The sequence below is a fragment of the Haliotis rufescens genome, unplaced genomic scaffold (genome assembly GCF_023055435.1).
Source record: "Haliotis rufescens isolate VD_foot unplaced genomic scaffold, xgHalRufe1.0.p SCAF_3, whole genome shotgun sequence".
NCBI classification, from domain to species: Eukaryota; Metazoa; Mollusca; class Gastropoda; order Lepetellida; family Haliotidae; genus Haliotis; species Haliotis rufescens.
The window spans coordinates 5,371,822-5,398,844 of record NW_025964001.1 but is presented as its reverse complement, the minus strand read 5'-3'; the positions used below and the strand labels follow the sequence as shown (position 1 = coordinate 5,398,844).

The following is a 27,023-nucleotide window of genomic DNA, read 5'->3' as shown; positions in this document are numbered from 1 at the left end:
TTGTTGGCAAGAGTCACATTGTCAATATGTCACAATGATATAACATCCCATTGTTGACAAGAGTCACAATGTCAATATGTCACAATGATACAACATCCCATTGCTGACAAGAGCCACATTGTCAATCTGTCACAATGATATAACATCCCATTGCTGACAAGAGCCACAATGTCAATATATCACTATGCTGATAACCCCTATATCCAGTGTGCTCCATTGTCATAGGTCCCTCTATGTCACCATGTAACACTATCAGCAAACACAACATGAACTGTCTAGCCACAGGTTGGCCTGCAGTGTGGCACCCACCTTGACGAGGGAGTGCTTCAGTCTCTCCTCCACAGACAGGCTTCTCCATTCATCACTCACGACAATCTTCTTGGCGCCGGCACCCAGAGACTGACAACAAATATACAATAAGGCCTTTAAACTGACAACAAATATACAATAAGGCCTTTAGACTGACAAGAAATATACAATAAGGCCTTTAAACTGACAACAAATATACAATAAGGCCTTTAGACTGACAAGAAATATACAATAAGGCCTTTAAACTGACAACAAATATACAATAAGGCCTTTAAACTGACAACAAATATACAATAAGGCCTTTAGACTGATAACAAATATACAATAAGGCCTTTAAACTGATAACAAATATACAATAAGGCCTTTAAACTGACAACAAATATACAATAAGGCCTTTAAACTGACAACAAATATACAATAAGGCCTTTAGACTGATAACAAATATACAATAAGGCCCTTAGAATGACAACAAATATACAATAAGGCCTTTAAACTGATAACAAATATACAATAAGGCCTTTAAACTGATAACAAACATACAATAAGGCCTTTAAACTGATAACAAATATACAATAAGGCCCTTAGAATGACAACAAATATACAATAAGGCCTTGAAACTGATAACAAATATACAATAAGGCCTTTAAACTGATAACAAACATACAATAAGGCCTTTAAACTGATAACAAATATACAATAAGGCCCTTAGAATGACAACAAATATACAATAAGGCCTTTAAACTGATAACAAATATACAATAAGGCCCTTAGAATGACAACAAATATACAATAATGTGGCAGACAAGTCATTAGTGAAGAGAATCTAGGGCTGTCAACTTCTTTATTATGAGGAACACAGAGTTTTGGAGTATCTGCTTACTCCTTCATCATCTAAGGAAGAGAATCTATGGTTGTCAACTTCTTTATTATGAGGAACACAGCGTTTTGGAGTATCTGCTTACTCCTTCATCATCTAAGGAAGAGAATCTATGGATGTCAACTTCTTTATTATGAGGAACACAGCGTTTCAGAGTATAAGCTTATTCCTTCTTCAGGGGGAATGAAGACAAGTCATTATTCTCATACCGACACACACCTCAACTCAACGATTTTCCCCCCAATATCCCTGTCAGGGGCACCCAGTTTCAAATCCTGGATAAATGTCTGTTACTTTCAACACTTCAAGCATATTTCTGAATCACTTCACCCTTAGGATCTCACCTCAGCAAACACCAGAAGTTTCTCTGTGCCCTCTGGGTCTTTGTTCCACAGAAGGTTTTCACAAAGTTCCAGAAGTGTCTTGTCGATGTCGTCATACACAGGTAGACAGCCGGCGTTGACGATGCCCATGTCCATCCCAGCCTGGAAGAGAGGCGAGTCATTGTCAGAGCAACTGTCATACATACCGACCTCTATACTCCATTCATCAAACACCTAATAATATCATTAACAAGAAAACAGTGTTGTCACTATCCCCACCATGGGGCACATTAGAGTATTGTTTGTTCATATAGTAGTGAATATAAACTATAAAAAAGAGTCCAATAAAGTCTTAAGAAGAGATAAGCACTTGGGTCGCTTTATGTCATCAGAAAAATGATCACGTGAAATAAATACACACAAAAAGACCCTTCAAGGGAAAAAATAATTTATGGCACCAATTCTTGAACTCAGTCTTGATATGTATCTCTTAGGTAAGTTAACTGCACGATAACACTGTACACTTTGTAAAATAACATGGATCAAGGGCAGCAACTGTGTATGCTCAAAATAAAAAACATGTGGCAAGGGCAATAACACTGTAAAACAAGTGCAAAAGTGAGCGTGGCTCACTAATACCCCCGACCCGCCTAGTGTGTCAGTAGTTACAAATTAAATAGCTAGGATAGGGTTAGGCAGGGTTCCCCCTAGACTCCAATATCTGAGAGTCACCTTGACTCAGCCTATGAATTTTTGGGAGTCAAAAATATTTTTTGAGAGTCAAATGTTTTATTGTATGATTAATGAAATTTAAAGTGTTCACTGTTAATGTTACACTTAAAGTTAAGTATCTTTTAAATATTATATGTCTTTAGTTTAAGTAAACAAGTGCTAATTAATGTTCTCAGCTGATTGTACTACAGAGAAATAAAGGATATATGAATGAAAAACAAAGTTTGTTGGTTTTATCTTTTCACAATCTTTAATTACTTCACAGTGACACTAATACAGGATGAATAAATAACATCAGTCTCAACTGTGAGACATAATGTTTAATCATGGATGGATATTAAAATACATTTCATGTCAGATTATAATCTAATACCACTAGCTCATTTACATCTTTTATCTAGTTATCTTGTATTATCTATCAACAGTGAAGTTGAACTGAAGACTTGTGAACACTCTAATATTTTCTGGTTGAATACAGTTTATTAGCAACAACAAACACGCCCAAAGCTTTACATTTCATATATACCATATTTATTCGCGTATAATACACACCCCTAATTATGGGCTATTAAATCCTGAAAAAAATATCTCTTGTGTATAATACGCACAGACTTTTCTTCAGTCTTATTTCAGGCTGTCATGATCCGTCATCGGAAATAGCATAACAAATCTGAATTGAACTACACAAGTTAATCCTGTTGTTACACTATCTGGTAATAAAAATGTGTTCTCTGTATATCTGACCTTATGTTTGTCATCTATTTTATTAATTTTATTTAAAATTTCATTCAATAATGTTTACCTAAATTTCGGCAAAAACATGTGTCCCTCCGATACTTACAACTTCTGTTTACCCCGTTCCATAGGTTCTGCTTAACCACATACTGTAACCGTGCCAAATCACATTATTCACCGCAACAATGATAATATTTTCTTCTGTTTCATTTTTTACGAGTCTACACATCTAGATAAACATATGTCATGGTTAACTTTTAGTGAGAAAACCGAAACATGAAAAACCTTGTCCATTTGCGGAATTTTCCTTTGTTTACATCACATGCTGTCATCGAAGCCACATGGAGTGTGAGAGTTACGTTCACTTTTATGCATAAATATATTTTGAAACGACAATTAATTAAAAACTAGACGTAAATTTTAAGATGTTTGCATATATTGTCTTCAGAAAATGTTTATAAATTAAGTTCAGGTGAGTAGTTGTAATATTTTCATTCCAAAGCTGGTAAACAACAACACAGATATTTTGAAATTGCGTCAGTCATGATGCAGTCATTAATTTCTGGACGTATTTTTCCTTAATTGAGAGTCATATACGCAAGAATACTGCGTCAGGGGAAACCCTGGTTAGGGTTTGAAAAATTCATAAAAAAATGGAAAATTAATAAAAACAATTTTTTTCTTTTGACTGCACCCCTCCATATGACACAGATTATATGTACTAAGTTTGAGATGAATCCACTGAAAAGTTTAAGAGAAATCGCGCGGACAAAGTTTTCGGATGGACGTTAGGATTTGAAAAATTCATAAAACAATGGAAAATTAATAAAAACAATTTTTTTCTTTTGACTGCACCCCTCCATATGACACAGATTATATGTACTAAGTTTGAGATGAATCCACTGAATAGTTTAAGAGAAAACGCGCGGACAAAGTCTTCAGATGGACATTAGGGTTTGAAAAATACATAAAACAATTGAAAATTAATAAAAACATTTTTTTTCTTTTGACTGCACCCCTCCATATGACACAGATTATATGTACTAAGTTTGAGATGAATCCACTGAATAGTTTAAGAGAAATCACGCAGACAAAGTTTTCGGACGGACGGACGGAATCTTGGTATAACTATATACCCCCGACATTTTGTCGGGGGTATAAAAATATTTTCTGGCACCAAATCTTAGTAACAGTCTTGACAAGTATCTGTATCTCCTCGATAAGCAAACAAACTTTCATTCATGCAACGTTAGTAGTTTCTGAGTAAACTTGTCCTCATTGCAAACACCATGCACTTAGTTTGTATGCAGCAAGGGCAATAACTCTGTAAATAAATAATTTACGGCACCAATTTTCGAACACAGTCTTCACAAGTATCTCTTAGGTAAGCTTGCAAACTTTCATTCATGTAACGTCAGTTGTTTCTAAGAAACCTTGTGTCCTCTTTGAGAAGCGGATGAACAGAGGGAAAGAAGGAAGGACAGACAAAAGGACAGACAGAAGGAAAGAAGGACAGATGAACTCCGTTCCTATATGCACTGCCCCACTTCGTGGCGGTGGATGATAATCATCATAATAAACACAGGCAAAGTACATGTTGAAATAACTAACCGAAAATGTCGTCAAAATAAAGAGATGGTATTTTTAATATTCCTACATAGTCAAAGAAGAATAATTATCTTGTTAGTTATGTTCTTGTTATATTTGTTTAGATGTTTTCAAACTGTGGACAATCTGAAATGGTATACTTTGAATCTCTTAGTATGAGTTCCTCACAACTTTACTGAATCTCAGCACAGTGCGTCTGACAAAGTGAGTGCTTAACCCTGCAGACACACATATTCCAGCCATATGTCGGTTTCCTGTAAAATAACTGTGTCTGGATCGGGCAAAACCAGTGACGGAAAACATGAGTAACACTGCAGGCCAATGAGGCACGATGGCATAGGCATTCACACTGGAACTGGCAACAACTGTACCTTGATAGCATGATACAGAAACACTGGCAACAACTGTACCTTGATAGCATGATACAGAAACACTGGCAACAACTGTACCTTGATAGCATGATATAGAAACACTGGTAACAACTGTACCTTGATAGCATGATACAGAAACACTGGCAACAACTGTACCTTGATAGCATGATACAGAAACACTGGTAACAACTGTACCTTGATAGCATGATACAGAAACACTGGCAACAACCGTACCTTGATAGCATGATACAGAAACACTGGCAACAACTGTACCTTGATAGCATGATACAGAAACACTGGCAACAACTGTACCTTGATAGCATGATACAGAAACACTGGCAACAACTGTACCTTGATAGCATGATACAGAAACACTGGCAACAACTGTACCTTGATAGCATGATACAGAAACACTGGTAACTACTGTACCTTGATAGCATGATACAGAAACACTGGTAACAACTGTACCTTGATAGCATGATACAGAAACACTGGCAACAACTGTACCTTGATAGCATGATACAGAAACACTGGTAACAACTGTACCTTGATAGCATGATACAGAAACACTGGCAACAACTGTACCTTGATAGCATGATACAGAAACACTGGCAACAACTGTACCTTGATAGCATGATACAGAAACACTGGCAACAACTGTACCTTGATAGCATGATACAGAAACACTGGCAACAACTGTACCTTGATAGCATGATACAGAAACACTGGTAACAACTGTACCTTGATAGCATGATACAGAAACACTGGTAACTACTGTACCTTGATAGCATGATACAGAAACACTGGCAACAACTGTACCTTGATAGCATGATACAGAAACACTGGTAACAACCGTACCTTGATAGCATGATACAGAAGCACTGGTAACAACCGTACCTTGATAGCATTATATAGAAACACTGGCAACAACTGTACCTTGATAGCATGATACAGAAACCCTGGCAACAACTGTACCTTGATAGCATGATACAGAAACACTGGCAACAACTGTACCTTGATAGCATGATACAGAAACACTGGTCACAACTGTACCTTGATAGTATGATACAGAAACACTGGCAACAACTGTACCTTGATAGCATGATACAGAAACACTGGTAACAACTGTACCTTGATAGCATGATACAGAAACACTGGCAACAACTGTACCTTGATAGCATGATACAGAAACCCTGGCAACAACTGTACCTTGATAGCATGATACAGAAACACTGGTAACAACTGTACCTTGATAGCATGATACAGAAACACTGGTAACAACTGTACCTTGATAGCATGATACAGAAACACTGGCAACAACTGTACCTTGATAGCATGATACAGAAACACTGGCAACAACTGTACCTTGATAGCATGATACAGAAACACTGGCAACAACTGTACCTTGATAGCATGATACAGAAACACTGGCAACAACTGTACCTTGATAGCATGATACAGAAACACTGGCAACAACTGTACCTTGATAGCATGATACAGAAACCCTGGCAACAACTGTACCTTGATAGCATGATACAGAAACACTGGTAACAACCGTACCTTGATAGCATGATACAGAAACACTGGCAACAACTGTACCTTGATAGCATGATACAGAAACACTGGTAACAACTGTACCTTGATAGCATGATACAGAAACACTGGTAACAACTGTACCTTGATAGCATGATACAGAAACACTGGTAACAACCGTACCTTGATAGCATGATACAGAAACACTGGCAACAACTGTACCTTGATAGCATGATACAGAAACACTGGCAACAACTGTACCTTGATAGCATGATATAGAAACACTGGCAACAACTGTACCTTGATAGCATGATACAGAAACACTGGTAACAACTGTACCTTGATAGCATGATACAGAAACACTGGCAACAACTGTACCTTGATAGCATGATACAGAAACACTGGCAACAACTGTACCTTGATAGCATGATACAGAAACACTGGCAACAACTGTACCTTGATAGCATGATACAGAAACACTGGCAACAACTGTACCTTGATAGCATGATACAGAAACACTGGTAACAACTGTACCTTGATAGCATGATACAGAAACCCTGGCAACAACTGTACCTTGATAGCATGATACAGAAACACTGGCAACAACTGTACCTTGATAGCATGATACAGAAACACTGGCAACAACCGTACCTTGATAGCATGATACAGAAACACTGGCAACAACTGTACCTTGATAGCATGATACAGAAACACTGGCAACAACCGTACCTTGATAGCATGATACAGAAACACTGGCAACAACTGTACCTTGATAGCATGATACAGAAACACTGGCAACAACTGTACCTTGATAGCATGATACAGAAACACTGGCAACAACTGTACCTTGATAGCATGATACAGAAACACTGGCAACAACTGTACCTTGATAGCATGATACAGAAACACTGGAAACAACTGTACCTTGATAGCATGATACAGAAACACTGGTAACAACCGTACCTTGATAGCATGATACAGAAACACTGGTAACAACCGTACCTTGATAGCATGATACAGAAACACTGGTAACAACCGTACCTTGATAGCATGATACAGAAACACTGGTAACAACCGTACCTTGATAGCATGATACAGAAACACTGGCAACAACTGTACCTTGATAGCATGATACAGACACACTGGCAACAACTGTACCTTGATAGCATGATACAGGAACACACTGTGCATAGCTTCCCGGATCGTCTCTTTGCCTCTGAATGAGAAGGAGAAGTTTGACACACCCCCACTCACTCGAGCTCCTGGCAGGGTTTTCTGAAAATAAAAAACAACAATCAACCATGTGTTAAGAAAAAAAACGAGTGGCTGTTATTTATCATACAATAAAACACAGCAGGCAGAATAAACCATTAGGGGCACAGTCACGAGTGGTTTATTCTCTCTGCAGTGTTTTATTGTACAATAAACAACGACCACTAATTTTTTTCTCAAATAACCAGCCTTTTTAAGGATTTTAATAAAACGTACAAGCTTTAAAAACATTTACCAGTATTTAAATACTGATGACTCCCAGAATAGAATTCGACCTCGGCAATGCTCTAAAATTCCATTATATGTAGGGAGTGTGTGTGTGTGTGTTAAGTTTGGTATTCTCACAATTTTAACGTCAATTATCTGCACCTTTTCTGCCAATACCGATTGTTATATCTCTCCCACTTTTGGGTGCAATTGTTTGGCCTTTGCATTCATCTGCACTGTCCAGCTACATCTATGGGGAACAACTCATTTGACACTTCCCTCTCAAAAATAACGTTGTCTAATTTATTTGCTAGCGCATGTTCGAATCTCCAGAAATGATGTCATGATAGAACCAAGTTTTATTGTGAAATAAACCACGCTTCGTCCATCATTATTCTTTGTGTTTTATCGCATAGCCATCTTATATAATAACATACACAGTGACAGAACATGCAATACATATACCTCTCAATTATTAAGGGCCATCCAATTCTTTTACTATAGTTAATCTGTCATGCCATGAACATCCTTAACTTCATTTAAGCAGTATATATCCAAAATGGACACTTGTCAACATGTATTTGGCAGTGTAAGCATCAATCTGGATCACGATTGTCACCGACATTGAAAAAAAATCAAATACACTCGAAGTATTCAACCAAACATATATACTTTTTAACCAGAATGAACTCTATAAAATTGAAGATTTGTATCTCCTACTTCCATGGGTACACCAACCTTGATGATCTGGATGGCCTTTATGAAGTCAATGCCGTACTCGTTGTGCTCTTCAATGCCCGTCGCGATGGTGAGGATGTTGGGGTCAAAGATGATGTCGTTAGGGTTGAAGCCCACTTCGTCCACCAGGATGTTGTAGGAGCGTGCGCAGATGTCGGCCTTCCTCTGAAAGTCTGTAGCCTGCAGGACAGAAGAACATGTCAGCCATGTTGATGGTGTACTACCTTCTCCTATTTCTGTTGTTCCCTATTCATGAGGCAATATGGTTTTCTGCTGTAGACAACGCAGCCGAGATGTGGTAACTAGGAAGTGAGAACCTGTTGTTTATCATAAAATGTTCCAAAATGTTCTAACTACTGGTAAGGACCAAGTCATAAAACAATGAGGAGGAGACAACAGGGGTCTATGGAGCCTGAATACTTAACCTGTGTCCTTAATGCATAATTAGAAAACAAGTTCTTGTACCCTAAAATGTTTGCTGCTTGCAAAACATCGCATCATGCTGTATGAGCTTGCCAGCTCACCTCACATGCCTGGCAAAACACTAACGAAGGTTATAAGGGCCACACTGCAACACTATGAGCACCCCTTGCCAACATTGCCGCTGTTGTCGATGTTTACCAAAGACAGAAATCTAAATTTCATATGCAAATCCATAATAACTACTTGTAAATATTGTTCAAAATGAGGATGCTTTCATAAACAAGAACACATGCTGCCGCTGAATTGTCCTCAGTTAACAAGAGTCATCAGGAGATGACACATCCCCTGTTCAGGTGCAAATCAGAAATGGAGTTTGGTCTTCTTCATCAAACGCCATGACAACAGCAGTTGTATCTAATATATCCCACCTGGCCTTCTTCATCAAACGCCATGACGACAACAGTTGTATCTAATATATCCCACCTGGCCTTCTTCATCAAACGCCATGACGTCAACAGTTGTATCTAATATATCCCACCTGGCCTTCTTCATCAAACGCCATGACGTCAACAGTTGTATCTAATCTATCCCACCTGGCCTTCTTCATCAAACGCCATGACAATTGTAGTTTATATATCCCACCTGGCCATTTTCATCAAACGCCATGACAGTTATATCTAATATATCCCACCTGGCCTTCTTCATCAAACACCATGACGACAACAGTTGTATCTAATATATCCCACCTGGCCTTCTTCATCAAACGCCATGACAGTTATATCTAATATATCCCACCTGGCCTTCTTCATCAAACGCCATGACAGTTGTATCTAATATATCCCACCTGGCCATTTTCAAACGCCATGTCGACAACAGTTGTATTTAATATATCCCACCTGGCCTTCTTCATCAAACGCCATGACAATTGTATTTAATATATCCCACCTGGCCTTCTTCATCCAACGCCATGACGACAACAGTTGTATTTAATATATCCCACCTGGCCTTCTTCATCAAACGCCATGACAGTTGTATCTAATATATCCCACCTGGCCATTTTCAAACGCCATGTCGACAACAGTTGTATTTAATATATCCCACCTGGCCTTCTTCATCAAACGCCATGACAATTGTATTTAATATATCCCACCTGGCCTTCTTCATCCAACGCCATGACGACAACAGTTGTATTTAATATATCCCACCTGGCCTTCTTCATCAAACGCCATGACAACAACTGCTGCTCCATACTGCTTGACCTTCCTGGCCTTTATCTTGAAGTCCTCCACCCCCTCCTTGAGGCTGATGCTGTTGACGATGCACTTCCCCTGCGTGCACATCAGCCCCGCCTCCACCACCGCAAAGTTGGACGAGTCAATACACAGGGGCACCTGCATCAACAACATTCCAACTGTACAGAAATGTTGTAGACGTGTACATAACAGGAGTCATCAATATCATAGCTTATTAGTCAATACATTTGTTATTTTATTTATTCCTGATCTCTTTCACCCTGTGTCATAAATGAGCCTACTATAAAAAAATAATCAAAGAAAAAATAAGCACTGCCCATGAAAAGATACATATCATGAAGCAAGTTGACAATTTGTATTGTATTGTGAGATAGGCATACAATAACAATAACTGGGGCGGAGAGGGCAAGTGGTCTTAAGCACCAGGCTAGCAACTGCAAGGTACTAACATCATATCCCACAAGTGACTGGGTTGTTATTCAGCCTTGAGACCAACAATGTTTACAGGTGTTTACAGTGTTGTCACTACCCCTAGCATGCAGTACATACACCCTGTGCTCTCAAAAGACCAATCTGTTGGAAGACAACCAGATGGTGGAAACAAGAATACGTAAATACACTCGAAACCCCTCTGGCAAAATGTGTGGTGTCTCCTTGGGCAAGTGACTCAGTTCAAATGTGCCTCTGTTCACCAAGCACAGTGTAATTTCTTCTGCGGAAGACAAACACGTTTTTATTGCATATGTAGGGATTGTGTATGCGCTGGTGATGTGCTTCATTCCGATTCGCTTTATAGATGGGATATATAAATTAGCATTGATTTTGAAGGCTTGTACAAGGGGGTCGCCTTATACGTGTGGTTGCTTTATGGACGGCGATATATGGTACTCGTTATGAGGTGGATGTAAAACCCTTCTAGCACCCAAGGAGTTGAGAATGATTACCCTGATCCTGGAATACATACAGATCCACTGATAGGGGAATACAGATAAACCGCATTTGAGCAGAGATGTGTGGATAAGTGCTGCATATAGTCATTTATCATACTCCCATGTCAGAATGATGAGATCTGATTGGTCCACATAATCTTGATAAAATACTATGTATCTTGTCTTAGAGGGACAAAAAGTTCTCAGCGGGTGAATAAATCCTTGATACCCCACCACTAGCATGTCAGGCTGCACATGGATTTCTGAGAGGCAGAATAAATCCCTTATACCCCGCTTCGAAACAAAAACCTGCACGCTTTTTCCGAGTCAAAGAAAGTCACATGACATAGCACAAGTTTACCTCAGCTCAATTGAACAGCTGTTTTCTGTCAATTTTGAATTTGTTTTAATTCTTTTACTATGTCATATTAAATCATGTTGGTAAGATAAATTTGTTGTAGCAGGATCATTCAGGGTACATGGGGCTTTATGAATCCATCGTTAAGTTTTATGACGTGCAGACTTAAAACCCATGTACCAGAGTGATCCTGCTGCAACTTATAGCATGTATAATATAACAAAGGACACTGGGAGTAAGGCACAAATTTATATATGTTGTTGATATTTACCAATTTGGTGAAATCAGAAATCAATCAGCACAGAAACATCATAAATGGGGTATTTCTGGGATCCATATAAACACAGATAGATGCTCATCGACAGACAAAACAAATCATCAACCACCCAGTGCTGTGACCAGTACCTTCGCAATATCAGGTTCAGATGAAATGAGATTGACAAACTTCTTCATGGCCGCCACCCCATCCAGCATCCCTTCGTCCATGTTGATGTCCAGTATCTGTGCGCCGTTCTCCACCTGAAGCTTGGCAACGCTCAGTGCTTCCTGCAACACAAAACATAACATAGCTGGATTGGGAGACACACATTCTCAGCAGCAAGACATGCAGCTTGGCCACGCTCAGTGCTTCCTGCAACACAAAACATAACATAGATGGATTGGGAGACCTACATTCTCAGCAGCAAGACATGCAGCTTGGCCACGCTCAGTGCTTCCTGCAACACAAAACATAACATAGCTGGATTGGGAGACACACATTCTCAGCCGCAAGACATGCAGCTTGGCAACGCTCAGTGCTTCCTGCAACACAAAACATAACATAGCTGGATTGGGAGACCTACATTCTCAGCAGCAAGACAGTGTTACTAAACCACATTCTCAACATGCAGCTTGGCAACACACCCATAACAAAGTGGTAGGTACACAAACATAGTTAGCACTCTGCAAGTGCCAGCACCTCCTCTTATATCAACAGCAACATGCTTATCAAAGAGGTCTAGCGGAAGGACTATAAGCCACATAGATGATAATTTAATATCACCTGAATTTGCCTGGAGGATGACGATTCAGGAGTAGACAGGTTGCACCCTACAGCAAAAAAGGAGTAAACAGGTTGCACCCTACTCTGAACAAGGAGTAGACAGGTTGCACCTTACACTGAACTAGGAGTAAACAGGTTGCACACTACACTGAACTAGGAGTAAACAGGTTGCACCCTACTCTGAACAAGGAGTAAACAGGTTGCACCTTACACTGAACTAGGAGTAAACAGGTTGCACCTTACACTGAACTAGGAGTAAACAGGTTGCACCCTACACTGAACTAGGAGTAAACAGGTTGCACCTTACACTGAACAAGGAGTAAACAGGTTGCACCTTACACTGAACTAGGAGTAAACAGGTTGCACCCTACACTGAACTAGGAGTAAACAGGTTGCACCCTACTCTGAACAAGGAGTAAACAGGTTGCACCTTACACTGAACTAGGAGTAAACAGGTTGCACCTTACACTGAACTAGGAGTAAACAGGTTGCACCTTACACTGAACTAGGAGTAAACAGGTTGCACCCTACTCTGAACAAGGAGTAAACAGGTTGCACCTTACACTGAACTAGGAGTAAACAGGTTGCACCTTACACTGAACTAGGAGTAAACAGGTTGCACCCTACTCTGAACAAGGAGTAAACAGGTTGCACCTTACACTGAACTCGGAGTAAACAGGTTGCACACTACACTGAACTAGGAGTAAACAGGTTGCACCCTACACTGAACTAGGAGTAAACAGGTTGCACCCTACTCTGAACAAGGAGTAAACAGGTTGCACCCTACACTGAACTAGGAGTAAACAGGGTGCACCCTACTCTGAACAAGGAGTAAACAGGTTGCACCTTACACTGAACAAGGAGTAAACAGGTTGCACCCTACACTGAACTAGGAGTAAACAGGTTGCACCTTACACTGAACTAGGAGTAAACAGGTTGCACCCTACACTGAACTAGGAGTAAACAGGTTGCACCCTACTCTGAACAAGGAGTAAACAGGTTGCACCTTACACTGAACTAGGAGTAAACAGGTTGCACACTACACTGAACTAGGAGTAAACAGGTTGCACCCTACACTGAACTAGGAGTAAACAGGTTGCACTCTACTCTGAACAAGGAGTAAACAGGTTGCACCTTACACTGAACAAGGAGTAAACAGGTTGCACCTTACACTGAACTAGGAGTAAACAGGTTGCACCTTACACTGAACTAGGAGTAAACAGGTTGCACCCTACTCTGAACCAGGAGTAAACAGGTTGCACCTTACACTGAACTAGGAGTAAACAGGTTGCACCCTACACTGAACTAGGAGTAAACAGGTTGCACCCTACACTGAACTAGGAGTAAACAGGTTGCACCTTACACTGAACAAGGAGTAAACAGGTTGCACCTTACACTGAACTAGGAGTAAACAGGTTGCACCCTACACTGAACAAGGAGTAAACAGGTTGCACCCTACTCTGAACAAGGAGTAAACAGGTTGCACCCTACTCTGAACAAGGAGTAAACAGGTTGCACCTTACACTGAACTAGGAGTAAACAGGTTGCACCCTACACTGAACTAGGAGTAAACAGGTTGCACCCTACACTGAACTAGGAGTAAACAGGTTGCACCTTACACTGAACAAGGAGTAAACAGGTTGCACCCTACACTGAACTAGGAGTAAACAGGTTGCACACTACACTGAACTAGGAGTAAACAGGTTGCACCCTACTCTGAACAAGGAGTAAACAGGTTGCACCTTACACTGAACTAGGAGTAAACAGGTTGCACCTTACACTGAACTAGGAGTAAACAGGTTGCACCCTACTCTGAACAAGGAGTAAACAGGTTGCACCTTACACTGAACTAGGAGTAAACAGGTTGCACCCTACACTGAACTAGGAGTAAACAGGTTGCACCCTACTCTGAACAAGGAGTAAACAGGTTGCACCTTACACTGAACTAGGAGTAAACAGGTTGCACACTACACTGAACTAGGAGTAAACAGGTTGCACCCTACACTGAACTAGGAGTAAACAGGTTGCACTTTACTCTGAACAAGGAGTAAACAGGTTGCACCCTACACTGAACTAGGAGTAAACAGGTTGCACCCTACTCTGAACAAGGAGTAAACAGGTTGCACCTTACACTGAACAAGGAGTAAACAGGTTGCACCTTACACTGAACTAGGAGTAAACAGGTTGCACCTTACACTGAACTAGGAGTAAACAGGTTGCACCCTACTCTGAACAAGGAGTAAACAGGTTGCACCTTACACTGAACTAGGAGTAAACAGGTTGCACCCTACACTGAACTAGGAGTAAACAGGTTGCACCCTACACTGAACTAGGAGTAAACAGGTTGCACCTTACACTGAACAAGGAGTAAACAGGTTGCACCTTACACTGAACTAGGAGTAAACAGGTTGCACCCTACACTGAACTAGGAGTAAACAGGTTGCACCCTACTCTGAACAAGGAGTAAACAGGTTGCACCCTACTCTGAACAAGGAGTAAACAGGTTGCACCTTACACTGAACTAGGAGTAAACAGGTTGCACCCTACACTGAACTAGGAGTAAACAGGTTGCACCTTACACTGAACTAGGAGTAAACAGGTTGCACCTTACACTGAACAAGGAGTAAACAGGTTGCACCTTACACTGAACTAGGAGTAAACAGGTTGCACCCTACACTGAACTAGGAGTAAACAGGTTGCACCTTACACTGAACTAGGAGTAAACAGGTTGCACCTTACACTGAACTAGGAGTAAACAGGTTGCACCTTACACTGAACTAGGAGTAAACAGGTTGCACCCTACACTGAACTAGGAGTAAACAGGTTGCACCCTACTCTGAACAAGGAGTAAACAGGTTGCACCTTACACTGAACTAGGAGTAAACAGGTTGCACACTACACTGAACTAGGAGTAAACAGGTTGCACCCTACTCTGAACAAGGAGTAAACAGGTTGCACCTTACACTGAACTAGGAGTAAACAGGTTGCACCCTACACTGAACTAGGAGTAAACAGGTTGCACCCTACTCTGAACAAGGAGTAAACAGGTTGCACCTTACACTGAACTAGGAGTAAACAGGTTGCACACTACACTGAACTAGGAGTAAACAGGTTGCACCCTACACTGAACTAGGAGTAAACAGGTTGCACTCTACTCTGAACAAGGAGTAAACAGGTTGCACCTTACACTGAACTAGGAGTAAACAGGTTGCACCCTACTCTGAACAAGGAGTAAACAGGTTGCACCTTACACTGAACAAGGAGTAAACAGGTTGCACCTTACACTGAACTAGGAGTAAACAGGTTGCACCTTACACTGAACTAGGAGTAAACAGGTTGCACCCTACTCTGAACAAGGAGTAAACAGGTTGCACCTTACACTGAACTAGGAGTAAACAGGTTGCACCCTACACTGAACTAGGAGTAAACAGGTTGCACCCTACTCTGAACAAGGAGTAAACAGGTTGCACCTTACACTGAACTAGGAGTAAACAGGTTGCACACTACACTGAACTAGGAGTAAACAGGTTGCACCCTACACTGAACCAGGAGTAAACAGGTTGCACTCTACTCTGAACAAGGAGTAAACAGGTTGCACCCTACTCTGAACAAGGAGTAAACAGGTTGCACCCTACACTGAACAAGGAGTAAACAGGTTGCACCCTACACTGAACTAGGAGTAAACAGGTTGCACCTTAGACTGAACTAGGAGTAAACAGGTTGCACCTTACACTGAACTAGGAGCAAACAGGTTGCACCCTACACTGAACTATGCCCCTATTCTTCCAGACATGTGACTCACCTCATAGTTTCCATTCTTGATCAGCCTACAGAACCTCTTCGACCCAGCGACATTGCACCTCTCACCAATGTTCACAAAGTTGGTGTGGGGGCCGATATGGGATGGCTCAAGACCTGAAACGAAATGATCATCGTGTTTGGCTTCAAAATTTTCAAATTAATATCGAGAATCATTGCTATTTTCTTTTTGTAATAAACCCCAAATAACTAAAGACCAGAAACCCCCCTCCCGCAAAACAAGAAATAACCTTGATCAAATGATTGAAGTGGTAGTGAACTGTAAAGTCCCTTCATGGCTAGATTTTAACAGCTCTCAACGACAGCAAGTGGAAGTTACAGTTATCGGACATGTAAACATGGCAGGCTTGATCATTCGAGAAGTTTCAGGGATGGGACAGTTTCTCGAAGGCTGGCTATACTGATATATATAAAGTATAAGGGCAATTCCTGGTCATTTTCGACCTGATTTGTGTATTATATCCTTGCCAAGTATAGACTGAATATGTTTTTGAGGTGTGGTGAGGTGAAATTGCACTTATATAGCGACGTGCATGCACGTGTGTGTGTGGCTGCTTGTACTAGACCGGACTGATGCCGATTTATAGTGCTAGCTCACTGAGATACCATGCCGCAGTTTATCATGAATACTCCCTCAGACACAGTATACTGACTACGGGCCGACCAGTCCTTGTTTTATCCCTTAATGCTGAGACAGGGTAACAACAAGTACCATCATTTAATGTCTTTTGGTATGACATGGCCGGGGATTGAACCCCGGACCTTCCGCTCTCCGGGCGGCGCTCTACCACTAGACCACGGAGGCAGTCGAATATATTGTTGAAGAGGGGCAAGAACAAGAACTCTACCTGAAAGCAGCATGTACCCCTCATGGAGACTGGAGGGGGGGACCCTCGGCTTAAACTTCTTCACAGCTTCAGCAATCGCTCTGAAACCCAACACCCAAACTCTTCAAGGACCTATACAATACCTCACACAGAAGATATAATCTTCAACACATGCTTACTTAAGCAAAGTATATTTGACTTCTTTGCGAGGCATTTACAAGTTGGTATACTAGGTAAGGATAAGATATATGGATATCACTTACTTGATAACAGTGTTAGAACCTACACCAAAATGTAGCTCCTAATTGTAACAAGAGCATAGTCGACGAAGTCATCTATATCCCCAGCCCATTTTAACACAGTTTCATTGAAAAATATTAAACAGTTTATGAGTCAAGTTCTGGAAATATTGCCCATTAATATAAATTTCTAAAATTCATAAATAGCAAAAGGCAACAATTCAGCATGTGGAAAATTTCATCCGGAATCGAACCCTACCCTTTTTGTTCAACTTGTTGCCACAAAACGTAAAAAATAAATTTCTAAAAGTGCTAAATAACGAAAGGCACCAGTTCAGTATGTGCCTGGTAGACATGCAAAGTTTTGTTAGAAAGTACTTAACAGTTTTTGAGTTACGCTCCGGAAATGAAATCCACCCTTATAGAACTAAGTCCATCTTGTTGCCATGGAAACATAAAAGAATTTTTTCTAAAATTCCTAAATAGCAAAAGGCTCCAGTTCAGCATGAGTCTGATAGACATGCAAAGTGTCGTAGGGCAATACTAATCGGTTTCTGAGTTATGCTCCGGAAACGCTTTGGCACGCACTCCACGCCACGCCACGCCATGCCATGCCACCCATTTCCATATCCCCCGCCAACTTCGTTGGAGCAGGGGATAATAAAGAAGTTGTTCATCCATATATCTTATCCATTCTAAGTATGTTGGAAATCATTTGACCATGAGGCAAGTACATACAAGCTTGTATGTTCCAGTGTGTCTTTCTTTCTTTCTTTGTTGTTTAACGCCGCACTCAGCAATATTCCAGCAATATGACGGCGGTCTGTAAATAATTGAGTCTGGACTAGATAATCAAGTGACAGACATCATGAGCATCATTCCACACAATTGGAATACGATGTTATGCATCAGCCAAGTCAGCAAGCCTGACCACTCGATCCCGTTAGTTGCCTCTTACAACAAGCATGGGTTGCTGAAGGCCTATTCTACCCCGGGTCTCCAATGTGTCGACTCACTTGATGTGAGCTGGGGTGGTTCCACAGCATCCACCCACTATGTTCACCATCCCAGCCTTGGCAAACTCCTGGAAAACAGAAATGTTACTTTTTCAAAATGACTTTCAGGAAATAATATTAGAAGTTAAGTAATAAAGTATTTGAATACTTTTATTACTTGTACCTTGCTACAAAATCAAAAATATATTGCCAATAATTGACTACAATATTCCATAAATTATTTGGATAAGATTTAACATTGATTACACCAAGATTCCAGCCATAGCATGATGATGATGTTCGAGATTTAACGAACGATTCCGGAGTCGAGAATTTCGCATTTCGATATCACGCCATATGATGGTGAGGGATGTCAAGCATGGGTGTCACACATTGGATATTTTCCAAGGGAGTAAACTGACTGTAAAAGTCCAGTTTCCACCCTTGCCGAACTAGGCTGGAATTTCTGGGCTCGATTGTAGTGCCACCTGTGGCTATTATAAGTTATGTCCCTTCTATGTCTCTCCTATTGACCAATCATATTCAACCTCTCATATCACTTGCATTTGCTTCAAACAAAATGGCGGTGCGAAGTCAAGGTGATCTAATCAATAATCAAAATCTATTTTGTGATAAACAGGGTCTTACCATGCCAAGTGCATTGAATCACATGAGCACCTTGATTAAAAACATGAAAAGATAAGAAAAATATCTGTTGACAACGAGTTGGTATTACACATGCTTTGTGAATCCTGCAATTGACAGAAATTTGCATGGCAGTTGATGAACCGGATTTGGATTTCATGACGCAATTTTGATTGGACTATGCATAGACTGGTTTGACCAGCCAAGATATTACTCCATAATTCCAGCCTAGTGCAGCAAGGGTGGAAACTGGACTTTCATAGTCAGTTAACTCCCCTGCCTCAGGAAGATGATTGGGAACTGAACCCAGACTTCGGCCTGAATAACCAACGTTTTCCCCACAGGGCTGGCAAAACAACAGTCCAAGCGGAAACAAAACCCCCACAATGCCATGTCACAGGTTGATGTACGTGGTGTTTGTCTCATGCTGACCTTTAGTTGGCTGCCAGTCATCTCCGGAGTCTCATCGTAGTCGCCGAACGTGTTGGGTAGACCTGCAGAGTAAGGAATTGTTGACCCATCATCATTGTTAATGTGGCTTCACATGACAAACTTGGGTTTGCCCATATATATTTACAAACAGTAGTTTGTGTGTGTGAACATTGTGAAGAGAGTCTGCAAACTAGTTTGTCATATTGGTCGTGTGGAAACACTAGTTGACAAGCTTATGTTGTCTGTTTGAAGGTGAGATGAAATGGGGTTTAACGTCACGTCCAAGATTATTGCACTTATATAGCGACGTGCATGCACATGTGTATGTCTGCTTGTACTAGTCCGGACTGATGCCGATTTTTTTATAGTGCTAGCCCACTGAGATACCATGCCGCAGTTTAACATGAATACCCCATTCAGACACATTATACTGACTCCAAGCCGACCAGTCCTTGTTTTAGCCCCTTAATGCTGAGCGCCAGACAGGGTAACAACAAGTTCCATCTTTTAACGTCTTTTGGTATGACGCGGTCGGGGATCGAACCCCGGACCTTCCACTCTCCGGGCAGACACTCTACCCTAGACCACGGAGAAGGTCTTGTCTGTTTGAAGCCAACTATACCCGCATATAAAAATCATTGACATAAGAGTGTGTGAGTTGGTTTTAGCGCCACTTTGAACAATATTCCAGTCATATCATGGCGTGTGAGGAAAGCTTAGATATGTTCCACTTTGGTAAAACCCGCGATCACGGGTACATTGACGTCAGAGATTCATGCAAGTGACTGAGAAAACAAAGAAATATTTTGCTCTGCTATTCAATCTACAAAAGGTATTCAGGAAATATCAGAAGATGGATCTACATGAATCTGGGGAACGTGGGATGTACCTGCATTAGGGTAACAGATGACGTAGGCTGTTGTGTTGTTGCTGACAGACTCAATAAATGGACGCATTTCTGCCGCACCAAGAGCACAGTTGAGACCAAGGCTGAAAAACCAAGCAACATACATCACATGCAAACAGTTGCCCTAACACATTGATTAACAGGAATTTAAAATCCCTTCAAACCAATGAAGGTTGTGTGAGATTGATGTCTGATGTATCACATGGGTTCTGAGTGAGATACAAAGGCTGTGTGAGAATGATGGTTGTTTGACCTACCCCATGGGTTCTGAGTGAGATACAAAGGCTGTGTGAGAATGATTGATGTTTGACCTACCACATGGCTTCTGAGTGAGATACAAAGGCTGTGTGAGAATGATTGATGTTTGACCTACCACATGGGTTCCGAGTGAGATACAAAGGCTGTGTGAGAATGATTGATGTTTGACCTACCACATGGCTTCTGAGTGAGATACAAGGCTGTGTGAGAATGATTGATGTTTGACCTACCACATGGGTTCTGAGTGAGATACAAAGGCTGTGTGAGAATGATTGATGTTTGACCTACCACATGGGTTCTGAGTGAGATACAAGGCTGTGTGAGAATGATTGATGTTTGACCTACCACATGGGTTCTGAGTGAGATACAAAGGCTGTGTGAGAATGATTGATGTTTGACCTACCACATGGGTTCTGAGTGAGATACAAGGCTGTGTGAGAATGATTGATGTTTGACCTACCACATGGGTTCTGAGTGAGATACAAAGGCTGTGTGAGAATGATTGATGTTTGACCTACCACATGGGTTCTGAGTGAGATACAAGGCTGTGTGAGAATGATTGATGTTTGACCTACCACATGGGTTCTGGGTGAGACACAAGGCTGTGTGAGAATGATTGATGTTTGACCTACCACATGGGTTCTGAGTGAGATACAAGGCTGTATGAGACTGATTGATGTTTGACCTACCACATGGGTTCTGGGTGAGATACAAGGCTGTGTGAGAATGATTGATGTTTGACCTACCACATGGGTTCCGAGTGAGATACGAGGCTGTGTGAGAATGATTGATGTTTGACCTACCACATGGGTTCTGAGTGAGATACAAAGGCTGTGTGAGAATGATTGATGTTTGACCTACCACATGGGTTCTGAGTGAGATACAAAGGCTGTGTGAGAATGATTGATGTTTGACCTACCACATGGCTTCTGGGTGAGATACAAGGCTGTGTGAGAATGATTGATGTTTGACGTACCACATGGGTTCCGAGTGAGATACAAAGGCTGTGTGAGAATGATTGATGTTTGACCTACCACATGGGTTCTGAGTGAGATACAACGGCTGTGTGAGAATGATTGATGTTTGACCTACCACATGGGTTCTGAGTGAGATACAAATGCTGTGTGAGAATGATTGATGTTTGACCTACCACATGGGTTCTGAGTGAGATACAAAGGCTGTGTGAGAAAGATTGATGTTTGACCTACCACATGGGTTCTGAGTGAGATACACTGATGATAAAGGCCTCAGTTGTCTGTCCAGACAAAGTCCGGCCACTCTTGTCAACAATAGTTCCTGATATCTGCAATACATCATCATCTTTACAATGTGTTCATCACCATAACTTGTTTGACACTGGTCAGTGTTGGTTGATATCTTCGAGTCAAGAATCACCATTACCATTACACTGAAAAACTCTATAGTACCCATATGGGTAATATTACAGATTTAACGGTGGTCTGTAAATAATCAAGTCTGGACCAGACAACCCACTGATTGACAACATGAGCATTGATCTACGCAATTGGGATGCGATGACATGCATCAATCAAGTCAGCAAGTTTGACCACCCGATCCTGTTAGTCAAAAATGATTGGCTAGAAAATGGCCATGACAATATTACATAATATCGAGCGCATTGTCTCAAATAATTGAAGACGCCATTGCAATTCCACACCAGATCACCAAAGATTTTATTTGGCATCTTTAAAAAAAATAGACTGACTGTCTCTTTCTGTGATTGGGAAACCCCCATTTCTTGAAATGGCCGACTCACAAACCAGAACTACTGTGTATCTGCCCCTGTTGAATTAGGTTCAAGTAGCTGGAAGTTGTACTTTAAGAGCTACTCACAAATATTGGACATCTCTTGTAGCCACTTGCAAATATTTCTTCAATACCAAATAATGCTGCCTGAAATTCAGAAAATGCACATTGCAGTAAGTTAACACAATATATCTTAAACCATGTCATGAAGTACAACTCACTTGTAGTGAGTGGGTGAGTACGGTTTTACGCCGCCTTTAGAAATATTCCAGCAATATCATGGCGGGGGACACCAGAAATGGACTTCACACATTGTATCCTTGGTGGGAATGGAACCCGGGTCTTTGGTGTGAAGAGCGAACGCTCAAACTACTACCCCGGTAGGCTACCCAACCCCACCCCACAACTCACTTGTAAATTAGTGGAAGGTTATGCATATTTGTAAGACAAGTAGATACACATATTTTCACCCAGGCTCTATCTACACACAGGGTATCTCATAATGTCCTTGCCTTGGAATTGGCTGTGTCGAATATAGTTTCAACCAGCAGCAAGTCCGCACCTCCGTCTAGCAGCCCCCGTGCTTGTTCTGAATACGCTTCAACAAGCTCATTGAAGGCTGGAAGTAAAAGATGCAGTCAAACACTAACCAAGGATCACAAAACAAAACTGGTTCTGGTTCTTTTAAAGAGATTGTAACATGAAAAAAACAAGAAAGAAGTGAGCAAAGGTCACATACCCCCGTTATCCCCGCTGGTCAACAACAAATAGTAATTAATGAAATATTACATATTTCTAACTGATTTAACTTCAATGTTTTAAAAACTAAGATTGAGTTCCAGTGACAATTGACAATTTTGTAGCTATACAAAACCAGTCATCAAAATTTCTAAATTCCATCATGTTTCCATGAAAACAGCAAAAGACAAAACTTTCAGAATCTTATAAAAGATAAAAAACAATCATAGCGGTTAATGTAGCAAGTTTGCTGAAGCTAGGATACATAATATTGTAAACATGGATCGTACAAAAACTCTACCCAAAATTTATGTTTCACCATGATTCCATGGAAACGGCAAAAATAAAAAAATTCAGAATCTTCAAACTAGCAAAAAGGCACAAATACTCATTGTGGTAAATGTCTGTAGCAAGTTTGGTAAAGCTAGGGTGCATGGTTAAAAAGTTATAGGCCATACAAAACACCCACCCTAAAAGTTTAAGTTTCTAATGTTTCCATGGAAACGGAAAATATTAAAAAATTCAGAATCTTCAAACTAGCAAAAGGCACAAGTACTCATTGTGGTTAATGTGTGTAGCAAGTTTGGTGAAGCTAGGGTGCATAGTTAAAAAGATATAGGCCGTACAAAACACCCACCCTATAGGTTTAAGTATCTTAATGTTTCCATGGAAATGGCAAAAATTAAAAAGTTCAGAATCTTCAAACTTTTGGGGTGTGTAGCCTTAAGCTGCCAGGGCATCGCGTGTGAGACAAATACTCTCATTGCCTGATATGTAGACTTGGCTTCAGCATCTAGCTATTTAGCAGCACTACGGAAATGGCAGGAAGCGCTCAGTCAATCTAATAGTGTTGCTATTTCTGATAATCCTACACAAATAATATTACATACATTGTTGAGTGTCTGAAACGACCTTTGATCTTGACATTGTTAATAATTAAAATAACAATGTCTGCAGCTACCATTTTATGTCTAACATCCTGTTAGGGTAACATAAACCACCTGTTGCAAACTGGGAGCTGGCCAGATCGCTGAAGTCGCTTTGTTGAGTTGCTACGTGTGCACCCAACTATGACCATGAACAGAGGCTTGCTTGCTTTGTAGAGAACAGAAGGGCAGGCTTGTTGAGTGATTTTGGGGATCAACAGAGAAAAAACTATGGGGCCTCTTTGTATCAAATGTCCTTCCTGCTTTATTTTTGTTTGAGCCTTTGAAAATGACAGACAGGTCTACAGTGCAAACTAACCTTATTTACACGCAGTTCCAATGTTTTGAATGTGGTATTTGCATTAACAATGTTACAATCTATGAAGAGTAAGAAGAGTGTTGAAAACTAAAACTAAAGGATGAGATATTTTCGTTTTGGGTCTGAAAGCAAAATGTCATGCAAGCATGAGGGTACTGTACCCTGATGATATTGCTTCGCTGACTACTTACTGACATTCCTGAAATCTGGTCTCTCCACCGACGGGGAGATGGAGAGTGTTCTGTTTGTGGGACCCATGGCACCAGCTACATACCTCTGTACACCTGAAGGAAGACCAGGTGCCTTGTATCATACATGTATCATGCAGTATCATACATGTATCACACATGTATCATACAGTATCACACATGTATCATGCAGTATCATACAGCATAAAACATGTATCATACAGCATAAAACATATCATACAGTATCACACATGTATCATACAGTGTCACACATGTATCAAACAGTATCATACAGCATAAAACACATTTCATACAGTATCACACATATATGATACAGTATCACACATGTACCATACAGGATCACACAGTATAAAACACATATCATACAGTATCGCACATATATGATACAGTATCACACATGTATCATACATGTATCATACAGGATCATACAGCATAAAACATATCATACAGTATCACACATATATGATACAGTATCACACATGTATCATACAGGATCATATAGCATAAAACATATCATACAGTATCGCAGATATATATTACAGTATCACACATGTATAATACATCATAAAACATAAATCATACAGTATCACCCATATATCATAAAGCATCACACATGTATCATACAGTATCACACATGTAACATACAGGATCATACAGTATCACACATGTATCATACAGTATCACACATGTATCATACAGTATCACACATGTATCATACAGGATCATACAGTATCACACATGTATCATACAGGATCATATAGCATAAAACATAAATCATACAGCATTGCCCATATATCATACAGCATCACACATGTATCATACAGTATCACACATGTGACATACAGTATCACACATGTAACATACAGATCATACAGTATCACACATGTAACATACAGGATCATAAAGTATCACACATGTATCATACAGTATCCCATATGTATCATGCAGTATCACACATGTAACATACAGGATCATATAGCATAAAACATATCATACAGTATCACACATGTATAATACATCATAAAACATAAATCATACAGCATCGCCCATATATCATACAGCATCACACATGTATCATACAGTATCACACATGTAACATACAGGATCCTACAGTATCACACATGTATCATACAGTATCCCATATGTATCATACAGTATCACTCATGTATAATACATCATAAAACATAAATCATACAGCATCGCCCATATATCATACAGCATCACACATGTATCATACAGTATCACACATGTAACATACAGGATCATACAGTATCACACATGTATCATATAGTATCCCATATGTATCATACAGTATCACACATGTAACACACAGGATCATACAGGTATCATACAGCATCACACATGTATCACACATGTATCATACAGTATCACACATGTAACATACAGGATCATACAGTATCACACACTATCACACATGTATCATACAGGATCATACACTATCACACATGTATCATACAGGATCATACACTATCACAAATGTATCATACAGGATCATACACTATCACAAATGTATCATACAGGATCATGAACTATCACACATGTATCATACAGGATCATACACTATCACACATGTATCATACAGGATCATACACTATCACACATGTATCATACAGGATCATACACTATCACACGTGTCATACAGGATCATACACTATCACACATATATCATACAGTATCACACATGTATCACACATGTATCATACAGTATCACACATGTAACATACAGGATCATACAGCATCGCACTTTTATCATCCAAAACTGGCTCCCACAGGAGATATCACTTATGTGAGATCAAGCGATATCTACATTGTAGACCATGAGGTTACAATCAAATGACATCACTAATGGCTCTACTGAAGCTGTTAGCAGTACTTTTTACACTTAAGACACTGCTTATTACTGTCTACAAACTGAAAAGTTTGGAAGAATCATGTTGGATGATTAATAAAATCTCACCCTCGTGTCATTTGATATCAAATATATCAACACACATTGATAAAACTCCAAGGCACTTACATCAACTCGTGTTGATATATTTGAGATCAAAAGACACTCGGGTGAGACTCTCTTTGTGTCATACAGCATCGCACATATATCATACAGAATCATACATATATCATACAGAATCACACATGTATCATACAGAATCACACATGTATCATACAGTATCGCACATGTATCATACAGAATCACACATGTATCATACAGAA

The 27,023-nt window shown here is 40.2% G+C and overlaps 1 protein-coding gene across 1 annotated transcript in view; it reads right to left on the bottom strand.

The window, feature by feature from the left end:
- Positions 1 to 27,023, bottom strand: part of LOC124131824 (methionine synthase-like) — a 50,019-nt gene that overhangs the window by 18,508 nt on the left and 4,488 nt on the right. The window contains exons 5-19 of the mRNA XM_048403613.1: positions 24,774 to 24,866; positions 23,112 to 23,218; positions 22,687 to 22,746; positions 22,041 to 22,135; positions 20,557 to 20,657; positions 19,668 to 19,729; positions 18,612 to 18,679; positions 17,378 to 17,457; positions 16,513 to 16,625; positions 12,074 to 12,214; positions 10,334 to 10,519; positions 8,706 to 8,885; positions 7,647 to 7,763; positions 1,531 to 1,671; positions 310 to 399 (exon numbers count right to left, since the gene is read on the bottom strand). Of these exons, the coding sequence (XP_048259570.1) occupies positions 310 to 399; positions 1,531 to 1,671; positions 7,647 to 7,763; positions 8,706 to 8,885; positions 10,334 to 10,519; positions 12,074 to 12,214; positions 16,513 to 16,625; positions 17,378 to 17,457; positions 18,612 to 18,679; positions 19,668 to 19,729; positions 20,557 to 20,657; positions 22,041 to 22,135; positions 22,687 to 22,746; positions 23,112 to 23,218; positions 24,774 to 24,866 (1,634 nt within the window). The remainder of the gene's footprint in view (positions 1 to 309; positions 400 to 1,530; positions 1,672 to 7,646; positions 7,764 to 8,705; positions 8,886 to 10,333; positions 10,520 to 12,073; positions 12,215 to 16,512; positions 16,626 to 17,377; positions 17,458 to 18,611; positions 18,680 to 19,667; positions 19,730 to 20,556; positions 20,658 to 22,040; positions 22,136 to 22,686; positions 22,747 to 23,111; positions 23,219 to 24,773; positions 24,867 to 27,023) is intronic.